Source organism: Rattus norvegicus, chromosome 3, assembly GCF_036323735.1.
Source record: "Rattus norvegicus strain BN/NHsdMcwi chromosome 3, GRCr8, whole genome shotgun sequence".
NCBI classification, from domain to species: domain Eukaryota; kingdom Metazoa; phylum Chordata; class Mammalia; order Rodentia; family Muridae; genus Rattus; species Rattus norvegicus.
This window is the reverse complement of record NC_086021.1, coordinates 133,290,880-133,304,270: the sequence shown is the minus strand read 5'-3', so window position 1 is coordinate 133,304,270 and position 13,391 is coordinate 133,290,880. Positions and strand designations below refer to the sequence as shown.

The 13,391-nt window shown below is 45.5% G+C and overlaps 2 protein-coding genes across 17 annotated transcripts in view; one reads left to right on the top strand and one right to left on the bottom strand.

The window, feature by feature from the left end:
• Cep152 (centrosomal protein 152) overlaps positions 1-13,391 on the top strand; it is an 88,293-nt gene that overhangs the window by 28,001 nt on the left and 46,901 nt on the right. For 15 of the 16 annotated variants that reach the window (XR_010064629.1, XR_010064628.1, XR_010064627.1 and 12 more), the window contains 6 exons: positions 1,071-1,269; positions 5,752-5,874; positions 6,393-6,502; positions 7,622-7,750; positions 7,936-8,062; positions 9,842-9,982. Coding sequence is in view for 12 of the 16 variants with exons in the window: in XM_039106547.2 (XP_038962475.1) it covers positions 1,071-1,269; positions 5,752-5,874; positions 6,393-6,502; positions 7,622-7,750; positions 7,936-8,062; positions 9,842-9,982 (829 nt within the window). In the remaining 4 variants the exon portion in view is untranslated. The remainder of the gene's footprint in view (positions 1-1,070; positions 1,270-5,751; positions 5,875-6,392; positions 6,503-7,621; positions 7,751-7,935; positions 8,063-9,841; positions 9,983-13,391) is intronic. The other variant, XM_039106550.2, reaches the window with a different exon arrangement.
• Positions 11,532-12,281, bottom strand: LOC120101650 (40S ribosomal protein S14-like). The gene has a single exon (XM_039106558.2). It carries the CDS (start codon positions 11,985-11,987, stop codon positions 11,532-11,534), a length of 456 nt encoding a protein of 151 aa, XP_038962486.1. The 5' UTR covers positions 11,988-12,281.

Genomic DNA, 13,391 nt, shown 5'->3' with positions numbered 1-13,391 from the left:
GCAGGACAAACTGTAGGTCGAAGGTTTTGTGGCTGGGTTGCGCAGGTCTTTTACAGGCAGTCACAGCTGCTTAGAGTTTGAGGCCTGAGGTCTTGTCATATCACACACACACACACACACACACACACACACACACACACACACACACACACACACACATACTAATAAAATGACTTTAAAAAATAGAATCTTATTCCAAGCCTTAAGTTTTTTGAAAATAGAGTTGAGTTTTGAGGCTGGGACACAGCACAGCAGGAGAACACCTAGGTAGCTTGCACAAGGCCACTAGGCTCAGTGCCTGTTACTGCAGAGAAAGGGGAGGGTCAAGGAGAGAGAAGTTTAGAGAAGCTTAGTTTTTGTCCCAGTTTTCTGGTTGTGGGAGCCCAGGCCTTCAGGTCAGTCAGCTGAAAGAGAGGACAGCAGTTGCTGGTTGGGATAGCTGATGTCTGCATTTTTTTTCTTCTTCAATATCTGTATCACCTTTTTCAATATTATCATGACACATACCAAAATTCACAAGTGTGAATTGCGTCAGAGTTAATACTGCTTGTATCTATCTAGACAGAAAGACCAAAGAGAGTGTCATCTGAGGGATGAACTTGGCTTTGCAAAGGTGATATCCTTGTATATGACCAAGTTGTAACTTATTTATTTTTGTTTTATGTGTATCAGTGTACTGCCTGTATGTGTGTATGTGCTTTGTTTGAGAGTCTGGTGACCTTGGTGGCCAGAAGAGGGCATCAGATCCTCTGGAGTTACTGATGGTTGTGAGCCACCGTGAGGGTACTGAGAATTGAACTCAGGGCTTCTGAAAGAGCAGCAAGTGCTCTTAATCGCCAAGCCATCTCTCCAGCTCCCACGTTCCAAACCCTTTAGCAGAGGTTAGCTCGATGTTAGATTGCTTGCCTAGCATGTATAAGACACCTGAAAACAAACAAAATGTTAAAAAATAAAGTTAGTTCAAAATGCTGTGACTTATGTAAAGGCATAAAAAACATGATGTAGTTAGGTCTTGAAGGATATTTGATTTGTTACTTGATTTAATACTGACCTGACAATTTCCCCATCAGTGTTGCACAGCAAGAACCCCCAAATGAAAAGCTTTCGAAGGATGAGGTTATCCTGAAGTTGAAAACACAAGTTCAGCGCTTGCTGTCTAGCAACTCCATGAAGCGTCACCTGGTGTCTGAGCTGCAGAGAGATCTGAGAGACTGCCGGGAGACCATGGAAGCCCTGCAGCAGTCGAAGGACAGTGACAGAGGCATGGAGGTGAGGTCCCTGGCGCCTGTACATATAAGAAGCCCCCTGGAAACATTCAGTAAAAAAGCTTTACGCTTTGTAGATGTAAGAAGTAAGTACAAGAAAAAGCCACTCAGTCAGATGCTTGTTGGCTCGTTCTGGGCACCTAGTAGATCAGATGCCAGTTAGGTTAAATTTTGTTCACAAATGAAAGGAGGATGCTATAGAGGGCATGTGCCTTTCGTCAGGTTTGTTTCAAACAGCCACGCTTTAAAACCCTGGTAATAATTATCCCCAGTGAGATCCCTTGGAAGCTCTGCTCCCGAGCCCTCCCTGTTCTCACTCTTGCAAGAGTTGGCCTCTGTGAGGAAATGGAGTTGATGGCACTGGCTGATACTCACTTCTGAGATGTGTCTTTTAAATTTAAAGATGGTTTTACTGAGTAACCCTGGCTGGCCTTCAACTTGTAATCTTGTGCTTCTGCTGGAGTGCTGAGATTGTAGCTGTGTGCGACCATGCCTAGTGTCTGACATCCACCTCAGTGTTCTTTAGCTGGCATCTTCGTCGACAAGGAAAATGAGGGTCGGGAGTCTGTGGCCCTCTGAGGTTTCAGTCAATCTGAGGAAATGAAGTTACACTTCATGACTGATAGCGGTCAGAGTTATTACTGGACGCTCCTGTCTTCAGCTTGAGAGCAACCTTTTTCTTCTTCGTTTTGACAAACTTAACGTTTGTACTGTTTAGAAAAATAATGCATGGGGCTGGGGATTTAGCTCAGTGGTAGAGCGCTTACCTAGGAAGCGCAAGGCCCTGGGTTCGGTCCCCAGCTCTGAAAAAAAGAACCAAAAAAAAAAAAAAAAGAAAAATAATGCAGAAATGAATTTATAATTAAGAAAGAAAATGGAAGGTTGAAAGGAAAGTAGGGAGTATATTCCTTTCTCCTGAAAGGAAGTAAGGTTTAATCTGACTGTTGCCTTTTTATCTCCTGGGTCTTAATGCAGGAGTCCTGTCCATTAACAAATCCTGTCTAAGTATGTGTGAGATGTTCTAAGGTACCAATTTTTGTGACATTAAAAAAAAAAATCGGTTTTGCCCATGACATTTGTGCCACACAGGACATCTTTTGGCATACAAATTGATATTGTAGTTCACAGCATTCACAGCTGAGTGAGACTGTTGACTTCCTCCCAACCCTCCATCCCCCAGGCATCCTGCATAGCATCTTCTGATGGTGTAAAAGCCAGAAGGTTGCTTTGTTTTTGTTAAACATTAAATTTGGACTGTACTGTATAATGAGTGACTCGCCTTCAAACACTGCATGGACTCTTCTTTCCCAAATCTTTATAATAGAACTTTAAATTAGTCAGTAAAGTTAGAAATTGGATGATTGGGAGGACTATAGAGAGAGGGAGTAGTTATCTATTTCTTTTTTTGAAAAGATGTGTAAGATTTTGTGGGATTTATTGATAATAGAACTATAAGACACACATTAATATTTAAAAATTTGGTTATGTGGAGCCACATATGTTGTAGTACTGTGGAGCGTCATCTGCATTTAAAAACTTGTTTCTATTAATAATTCAGCTGCATGTGGTGGTACACACCTTTAATCCCAGCACTTGAGAGGCAGAGCAGGCAGACGAACTCTGAGTTTCAGACCAGCTTGGTTTACACAGTGAGTTCAAGCCAGCCCAAGCCTCCATAGTGAGACACCGTCTCAAACAAAACCAACAACCAAAGCATACCGTCTTGTGGTGTTTCCAGGCTACTGTGTGGTAGAGACTCGGAGACTGCTCATACACTACACTGGGCAGTGTTTGAGTGTAGATCAGATATGCTGTTCATCCCAGGTGACCATGTGGGTGGTTAAGATAGAATGTAGTGGGGCTAGAGAGATGGCTCAGTGGTCAGAGATGTGCAATTGCTTTTGCTGAGTTTGGTTCCCAGCACTCTTGTTGGGCAGCTTCATGGACTATGATGCCTTCCTGAGGATTCCTTGGGCATTGTATTGATATGCACATGTACACATAACTGAAACACACACACACACATCACACACACACATATCACATACACATATCACACACACATATCACACACACATCACACACACATATCACATACACATATCACACACACATATCACACACACATCACACACATATCACATATCACACACACATCACACACACATATCACATACACATATCACACACATGTCACATACACACATATGTGTGTATTAAAGATAGAATATGTAAGGGTCTTAAGAGAACTGTACTGACCCACCAACAGTCAGAGTCCATATACTGAGTTCTTTGTAAACATAAAACACAGAAAGCTTTTTGTGTCTGATCCCCAGTACATTTCTTTTGTATGTGTGTTTGTGTTGTGTGCACATTTGTCAGTGTGTGAAAATAAGTGACTGCTGAGGGATCAGCCATAATACACAGCCTCTCTGTTCCACCCTCAACAAGATGCAACTCAAGAAAAGTGAATTTTAACTCCAGGTGAAGGGTGTGTATGGCTTATGGTGGGGAGGGGTGGAGGTGGGAGAGCTGCCATGACCGGTCATGGCAGCCGCCACAGCCAGGAAGCAGAGAAAGATGGATGCTGGCACTCATCTGGCTTCCCCCTCCTTAACTCACTCCCAGGCTGTAGCCCATCAAAGGTTGCCACGTACATGCAGAGTGGATTGTCCTGACATCCTTAGTTAAACTCCTTAAGGAGGCTCTCACAGGCACACCCAGAGTGTGTTTCCTGGGTGATTCTAAGTACTTAGAAGTTGATGATCTAGACTGACAATCATCCTTTTGCCCTTTCTCCACTTGACACCCAAACATATCCGTTTTAATCATAACATCCGCCTCTGATGTCCAGTTCAACTCTTCACACTCAGTGAGGAGCATGAGGTCCCTCTGCAGTACTCTCTGTCAGAGTTGGTTTTCCCCACGCCTGCCATGTCTGCAAGTTTAAATGTGTTCACATTCCTTTCCTACCCAGCTGTACATTTCTAATGTCTTTGTGCTTCACCCGCTCTCTCACTGGATACCTAAGTGAAGCAGAGCAGAGCCGTGAGTAGCAGCCGTGCCTCAGCCCAGATGCTGTGCTGCCTCTACCTTTCTTTTCCAGAATGGCTTATCCCATTTCAAATCTAGCCTCACTCAGTCTCTCAGGATGCAGCAGAGTGCAAGTGGGTTCTTTTCTAGGATGTTACACAAATGGCCTTGTGGACCAGCTTCCTGCTGAGACCTGGAGCCAGACTCCGCTGTCCACATTTCTGTTATCCTCCCGGTTTGCCCACAATCCTACCAGAACAGCCCGGTGCGCTCTGCTTATAGTCTGCCAGCATTTCTCTAGCTTACAGGTCCAAAATCTCTGGAATTCCTTTGGCAACCCATTCAAAAAGCCTATTAGCCACATGTTTATGTAGTCAGGGCAACAGCCCCCCTTTGAAAACAATCTGTGTTAGCTGTCACACGACTGTGACCAGATAAAATCACAGAATAGGTATACAGGTATTTTCACAAACTGAGTAGATGTATTAATTCTCATATAGAGAATAAGGAACTGATAGATGGGACCATTCAGATGAAAGGGAGCACACACAGTCATATAAACAGACGTGCCCCTCTGGGAGCAGCACAGAATTCAAGTGAAGGAACTGTTGGCTTCCTCTTCTAGCTCAGAAACAGAATAATTGCCAATGTTAGCGGTGGAGAGAATGGAGACTGATTCCTGCACCACCCTGCAGTCCACTCATTTTTGTGACTTGTCTGGAAAGTTATGGAGCAGTTTAAAACATGTATCTTAAAATAGTATCTAGTGAGTAAGGTTCATAACAAGGTAGTGCCTAGTACAGAGGTCCATAAGTGGGGTATATGGTACTCCTGTGGAGTAACTACCCCCCTTTGTTAGTGAGATGCACCTTACTAATTAACTGGTGTGTGGGGACAGCAAGTGGCAGGGCTGATGCCTGGGGGCTCATCTTTCAGCTGGTCAGCACAGGTGGTGAGACATGTTCTTGTCTATGCCTTTTACAAGGAACATAAATCATTTCTTAGTATTCGCGTGATAAAGACGCCCATCCTGAATTCGGTAACATTAGAAAAAGCCCACCAAGGAAACACCCTACAAAGTTTAGCACTCCTTGAAAGTGCCATGGATTTGGAAAACAGACTGAAGAACCATTACAGCAGGAGGAGACATAGCAACCAAACGCCATGTGGCACACATTTAATCTTGGTGCAGAAGGGGATGTTAGAGTGAACATGGCATTTGGATAAAGCCGGTAAAATGGGTGACCGCACCTCAGTGCTAACTTCCTGCCCAGAGGACTCTATTGGTTATATATGAAAAAGAAGACAAGGTCTGTTCTATTCAAACATTTTTTCCTAAATGAAATTATTTCAAAGTGGTTTGTTTTTTTTTTGGTTTTTGGTTATATTTTGTTTTTTTTGTTTTTTTGTTTTTTTTGTTTGTCTTAAACTTAAAACCATTTTAAACTTTCAGACTAAAACAGAGACTTCTGAAAAAACAACTAATCAGTTATGGCTTGATTCTCCTGAAGCAATTAACAGAGAAGATATTCTGCGACTGAAAAATGAAGTGGAAGTTTTACAACAACAGAATCAGGTGAATGACCTGGCATTTAGTGAGAATTTCCATGACCTTATTGAATATAAAGGTAACTCAGGTAGCAGACACAGGCAACACTAGTTGATGGATGTGTCTTGGGAAGACCTTGTGGGTTCCCGTTGTTTTCCTTACCAGTGCTTTTAGTAGAAAGTTAAGCAGTTCCCATGTGATGTGGTGGCCTTGACCAATAGGTTTGTTTCTCTTCCTAGCCAGCTCTTGACCAAAATGTAAAACCTCACTTGCTTAGATGTGGATTATTGTATTCTAAGGCTTATTTTAAGGTATCAGTTAGCTAATACTTCTCTGATTAAATATTTCTGTTTAATACATTTCAAAATAAAAACAAGATTTTGTTTGCTCCTGTTAGGAGTCTTACTAAGATGTGAAGACACTTGTTCTTTTGCAGACTTTTGAGAGTTCGCATCAGATGGTGTTGTAAGGCCCAGAGTGTTGAGAGGTCAGACTGATGAGTGCAGGTGACGTTTCCTTTCTGTAATCCTGTGCTCTATGTCTAGGAACTTAAAGAGGCTGAAGAAAAACTGAGAAGTACAAACCAAGACTTGTGTAATCAGATGAGACAGATGGTGCAGGAGTTTGACCACGATAAGCAGGAAGCTGTGGATAGGTGAGTCCATGTTGCTGCTGTTCTTTTCTCCTGGGTCTCCTCCCTCCTGGAGTATAGTGTGGAGCACGGGGCCAGTGGTTTGTGGTGGGCTGACTCTAGCCCTTCACAACTGCTTCACAGAAATACTAGAGCCGCTTCCAAAGGCCCCAGTGGGACACGGGGACGGGCTTTTACTTCCACATACTGAGTTATAAATTTGTAAACAGCCTATTGGAAGATGACTTGTTAGTTGGACATTGCTGATATCTGTGTATTAAATATATATGACTTGAATTTGGGAACTATTTCTTGTTTAGTTCAGTTAAAGAGTTATTTCTTTATCAATATCAGCCCTTGGCATAGACAATCTATTCTGTGTTGCAGTAAATATTATTTGGGGGTTTCTATCCCACCTTCACTCATTTCATTCCCAAATAAAAGACATAAAACCTTCATATTTATAATAAGCCTTAAAGCACTACAGCTGGGCTCTATCTGTTTTGTCTACTTCCCTGTCAATGATCCGAAGATGTCACTTGCTATGTTCCGCGTGGGCCACCCCTACTCCAACAGGTTGGCCCTCATGGCCATGCGTTCACAACCCCCTACCCCATGGCTCCTTCCTTCCCATTCCTCCTGGTGGTGTCTCCCTGAGCCCCCAAGCCTGGGAACCTTCAGCTCAGCCTACCTCTATTCTGCCCAGCTATAGGCTGTAGGCATCTTTATTTTTAGCCAATCATTGCTAAGTTGGTGGACAGGGTTTACACAACTGGTATACGTGAGGATCTGCTCATCTTGGAACAACCAGATCTTGGGGTACAGACTTTAGCATTTGGATACACACAGCACCAAGCTAGCCCATTATAATTGTATTTGAAGTATCGGGACATTCTCACACTCAAGTGTCCAGTTTCCTCTAAAAACATGAAGGAAAGAGTCCAGTAAGACCATTGGTTTTAAATTCTTGTTTTTGGTTGGGGGAAAGCAGTCTGACCTAATTATAATTTGCATTAATGAAAAGCGAGGGGGGACAAGGCAGGCAGGAGGCCATCTGGCCAGTTTACTCTGTCCCCAATTCACTCTGTCCCCGGTTCACTCTGTCCCTGGTGCTTCATCGCTCTACTACCCCTCTCTTGCTAGGTGTGAGAGGACTTACCAGCAGCACCACGAAGCCATGAAGGCCCAGATCCGAGAGAGCCTTCTAGCAAAGCACGCTGCCGAGAAGCAGCATCTCTCTGAGGTCTACGAGGGGACCCAGTCACAGCTCAGGTGCCTGTGCCTGCTGGCTCTGTATCTTGGAGGAAGTGGCTTGTTATGCAGAAGTTGTGTGAAGTGTGTGTGTGTGTGTGTGTGTGTGTGTGTGTGTGTGTGTGTGTGTGTGTGTGTGCGTGCGCGCGTGCGTGCGCGCTCACTCACTCCCCTCCCCCCCTCACTTGCCATTTCCGTGTCTGAAGGTCTGACCTGGATAAGCTGAACAAGGAGGTGGCTGCTGTGCAGGAGTGCTACCTGGAAGTGTGCAGAGAGAAGGATGAGCTGGAATCCACTCTCAGGAAGACCATGGAGAAGGCTCAGGAGCAGACGGTAGGCTGCTCCCGCCGTGTCCCTCTCGTGCCTCCATCACTGCACTAATGTACCTGCTCTGGGGAACTGTGGCACCGTTCAGGATGCTTTTTTATTTGGTTTTATCAAGTTAATACAGCTCACACAATTAAAAACAGGTTCACTCCTTTCAGCCCCATGGTGTCTCCATTTTCATATTTCCTACCTAGGCTTGTCCGGGAGATCCTACATAGCTTACTGGTGCTGTGCAGAGTGTGTCAGCGGCTGTGAGTACTGCGCAAAGCACGTCAGCGGCTCTGACCACCGCACACAGTGAGCGGTCAGTGGCTCTGACCACCGCACAGAGTGGGGGTCAGTGACTCTGACCACTGCACAGTGAGCCGTCAGCGGCTCTGACCACCGCACACAGTGAGAGGTCAGCGGCTCTGACCACCGCACACAGTGAGAGGTCAGCGGCTCTGACCACCGCACACAGTGAGAGGTCAGCGGCTCTGACCACCGCACACAGTGAGAGGTCAGCGGCTCTGACCACTGCACACAGTGAGCCATCAGTGGCTCTGACCACCGCACACAGTGAGCCGTCAGTGACTCTGACCACCTCACACAGTGAGCCATCATCGGCTCTGAGCACCACACACAGTGAGCCGTCAGCGGCTCTGACCACCGCACACAGTGAGAGGTCAGCAGCTCTGACCACCGCACACAGTGAGCCATCAGCGGCTCTGACCACTGCACACAGTGAGCCGTCAGTGACTCTGACCACCGCACACAGTGAGAGGTCAGCGGCTCTGAGCACCACACACAGTGAGCTGTCAGCGGCTCTGACCACTGCACACAGTGAGCCGTCAGTGACTCTGAGCACCGCACACAGTGAGCCGTCAGCGGCTCTGACCACCGCACACAGTGAGCGGTCAGCAGCTCTGACCACTGCACACAGTGTGCTGTTAGTGGCTTTCCCCTAACACCTGTTACACTCTGAGTAGACAGCTGTTAGTTTACTGTCCTAGAAAGGACAGGGGTTTGAATGTCATCTTATGACAAGGAAGGCGAGGCTCTGGAGAGGCTGCATATGACTGCTGGGTGTCAGGGGAGCTGGAGAAAGCAGTCCATTCTCTGTCTCACCCGTCTGTCCAGGAGCAAGCTTATGGTAAGCAGTGGTCAGCCTTGTCCTCTGGAGATGGAGGTCTAACTCCTTGCTTGGACTGACCTGCAGACCAAGATTGAAAGCTACCTGCCTCAAAGCTAGAAACTAGGTGCAGAGTCCTAACTCTGTTCTATCCAGACGTTTTGTGTATGATGTCTTACAACGCAATGTATTGCCAAGTGCAAAGGGCAGTATTGAGCAGCCGAGGTGTTCAGCTCACATAATTTCTTGGCTATATTTCAGTAGATGAATCTGATGTGTGGGCGTGTCACTGGGGAAGACAAACCTTTAGAGGGAGCAGTTTCAGTCGGTGTTGGCTGCCAAGGAGCTACAAAGGATTTATAGTTACTTTCAAAACAAGACCTTAGCTTTTAGTGACACTATAAAAATTAAAATAGGGAGAGAATCACCGGTCTGAGTGTTAGACAGGGAGCTCAGCCTGGTTACAGAATTTATGAAATGTGCAGGACCAAGATTTGTGCTATTGATACTGTTTTTATAAAGGCAGTCTTGCATTGAAGCCCAGGTTGGGTTTGAACCTGCTACGGAGCCACTAGTGACCTTGAACTCGTCTTCCTACCGCTACCACCCACACTGAAACATTTCAACTTGGTGACTTAGTGCTGCATATGCACTTACTTGAGCTTTACTCACAGAGACAGCTTTTGGAAGACAGAGAAGAGCATGTACGCAAACTGAAGCTAGAACTAGAGGAGAGGTACCAAGAAACGCTGAAGGCGGAGAAGCAGAGCTGGCTGAAGGCGCAGGCCGCTGGAGCTACGCAGGTGGAGCACGAGGTGATGCTAGGGCAGCCAGCGGGGTCACTGCAAGGAAGGGGCTGCGTCAGTCTCTTCTGGTCACTGTTTAATTTACTTTAGTTTTCCAGCTGTGTCTGGCCTGGAACTTGCCTTGTAGACCAGGCTGGCCTTAAACTCACAGAGATCTGCCTGCCTCTGCCTCTTGAATGCTGGGATTAAAGGAATGAGACAGCACACCTGGCTTCTGGTCTATATGTATTAATAACTGCAGACCATTCTTCAGATGGCTTATAACTAATTAGCAAGTATATAGATGGTTGTCTGTCTCTGTCTGTCTCAAAATCTGGCTGCTAGTCCTCTTTATGCCACTTTGACTTTTTGAAATTACCCATGATGTTTATCCAAATTCAGGATGTATGTTGTTTTGGGATATCTCTATGATCCCTGGAAATGAAACTAGAGTCTAATTTCTTATTATGAAACGACTAATAAGTCTATGCCAGTGTCTCTAACTACATAAGTACAGACATAAATAATTTATGTATGGATTAGAAGGAAAGTGGTGGGTAGGCTCAGCAGCACAAATCAATCAATTAAAATCAGCTTGTTTAATAGAAGCTGCAGTGTGTGCTTTCGTGTATACGAATGTGCTCCATTAGTATCTGGTCCAGGCGCTGCTCTGCTTCCCGCTCTCCTTCCCCAGCCCATGGTCCCTTCTGCTCTCCAGACTATTTTACTTGCCTCTCATCTTGCCTGTATGTACTTGATGCTATGTATCTGTAGGAAGTCTAAGGGAGATGAGAGATGTATTTCCTGAGACTGACTTTATTTGCTGGGTGTAATTATCTTCACTGTGTCTGCTTTCTTGCAAATGCTGCTAACTTGGTTCTTGGTGACTGAGGGAAACTGTTGTGTATAAATTGCATTCTCTGTTGGTTACCCTGCTGCTGACATCTAGGTTAAGTGTACAGGTAGCTGTCACAGGCGGCGAGGCAGTGAGTATCATTGTGTGAGTGTCTCTGCCGTATGCTGACTTGGGTAGGCACCCAGGAGTGATGTGGCTGGGCCTTTTTGCAGCTTTAGTTTTTGAGGACCCTCCATGCTGGCTTCCACAGTGGCTGCACTGGACTTAGCATTCCGGCCAGCAGTACAAGGCTTCCCTTTCGTCGGTGTCCTCACAGCATGTGCTATCTCTCTTTTCCTCTGTCTCCTCTGCCTTCTGTTTGACAGGCTCGCCCTTTATAACCTGGAACTTGCTGTGTAGACCAGGCTGGCTGTGGGCTCAGACTGTCTGCTTTGCACTTCTGAGTATTTAAAGGCAGTGCAACCACTGTGCTCGGCTAATTTCATAGAAATTTAAGGACCAAAGTATGATCTTAAACACTTAGAAATGAAACAAAACAAAAAACCAGAATTCTAGCTTGTTTAAGCTACATTCTGCCTCTGAGCTTGGTATTCTGTTAGTTTGGTAACCAGAAAGTACTTTCAGAACTGCAGATATTTAGTAGACGGGAGCAGGGCTTTTTGAGGGGGAGGGGTGTTAGATTACACAAAGCAATTTATTAAAAGGAAATAACTTAAGTCCTGCTCACAGACAACGACCACAACAACCCTTCTTCCTTTGAGTGCTGTCAGAGGGGATGGAGGTGACATCCTCAATCTGCCCAATCTTCATCCCAGAGCGAGCAAGAGCTCTGAGGGCTGACTGGGCTCCAGGTCCAGGGGCCTTGGTCCTGTTTCCTCCTGTGGCCCAGAGTTTGATATGCAGGGCAGTGATGCCCAGCTCCTTGCTCCTCTTGGCCACATCCTGGGCAGCCAACATGGCTGCATATGGAGAGGACTCCTCTCGGTCAGCCTTCACCTTCATTCCACCAGTCACTCGGCAGATGGTTTCCTTGCCAGAAAGATCGGTAACATGGACAAAGGTATCACTGAAGGATGCAAAGATGTGGCAGACACCAGATACATTCTCTCCTTCAGCCACCTGAGGTCCGAGGCTGATGACCTGTTCCTCCTTCTTTTCCGTGCCCTTGCAAGGTGCCATTTCTGATTGTTGTCTCCAGACTCTTCCACCAGAAAGAGAGGAAAGGCCACTTTTGCTACTTTATAGTTTTGCCTAAGACTAACTGGAGCCACCTCTAACCCCAGCCCCACCCCGCATTGCTGAGAGTGGGCAACCACAAGGAGGCTCTCCGTAACCCCTCCTTGGGTGCCGTCTACTTGGTAAACCTTAGACTGTAGTGAGTATAGTCCAGGGTGTCAAGTGAGTGAGCCTTTCTTACACCACTGTTGATTTGATTTACTCAGTGCTTGCTCTGTGGAAAGAGTTACTGATGTTAGTTTTTGTCATGACATCTCTATGGTGGCAGAATCAGAGTTTCTAGGTCACACACTGACTGACCCAGAGGTAGTCTGCCCTTAATGCTATAATTAAGTCTTTATGCGAATTCTGTTCTGTAAGTAAAGCCAAAGAGAAAACGTCAGTTGTTGCTTGGAAATTTCTGTGGGCTAAATTTTTTATTTTATTAGGTTTTTTTAAATTTACATTTCAAATGTTATTCCCTTTCCCGGTTTCCCAGACATAAGCCCTCTATCCCATCTCCCTCCCCTTCTTCTATAAAAGTTTTCCCCTTCCCAACCATCCCCACTCCCCCCCACCCCCGAAATTCCCTACAGCCTTGGGCTATAACCAAGGGCTTCTCCTTCCATTGGTGCCCAACAAGGCCATCCTTTGCTACATATGCAGCTGGAGCCATGGGTCTGTCCATGTGTACTCTTTGGGTAGTGGTTTAGTCCCTGGGAGCTCTGGTTGGTTGGCATTATTGTTCTTATGGGATTGCAAGCTCCTTCAGCTCTTTCAGTCCTTTCTCTAATTACTCCAACAGGGATCCTGTTCTCAGTTCAATGGTTTGCTGCTAGCATTCACCTCTGTATTTGTCACGCTCTGGCTGTGCCTCTCAGGGGACAACTATATCCGGCTCCTGTCAGCATGCACTTCTTAGCTTCATTAATCTTTATCTAGTTTTGGTAGATATGTATATGTATGTGTATGTGTATGTGTATGTGTATGTGTATGTGTATGTGTATATGTGCTGTATATCCATGTGGGGCAGGCTCTGAATGGCCGTTCCTTCAGTCTCTGCCCCAAACTTTGTCTCCATATCCTCTCCTATGAATATTTTTGTTCCCCCTTTTAAGGAGTGAAGCATCCGCACTTTGGTCTTCCTTCTTCTTGAGCTTCATGTGGTCTGTGAATTGTATCTTGAGTAATTTGAGCTTTTGGGCTAATATCCACTTATCAGCGAGTGCATACCATGTGTGTTTTTCTGTGATTGGGTTACCTCACTCAGGATGATATTTTCCAGTTCAATCCATTTGCCTATGAATTTCATGAAGTCATTGTTTTTGATAGCTGACTAGTACTCCATTGTGTAGATGTACCACATTT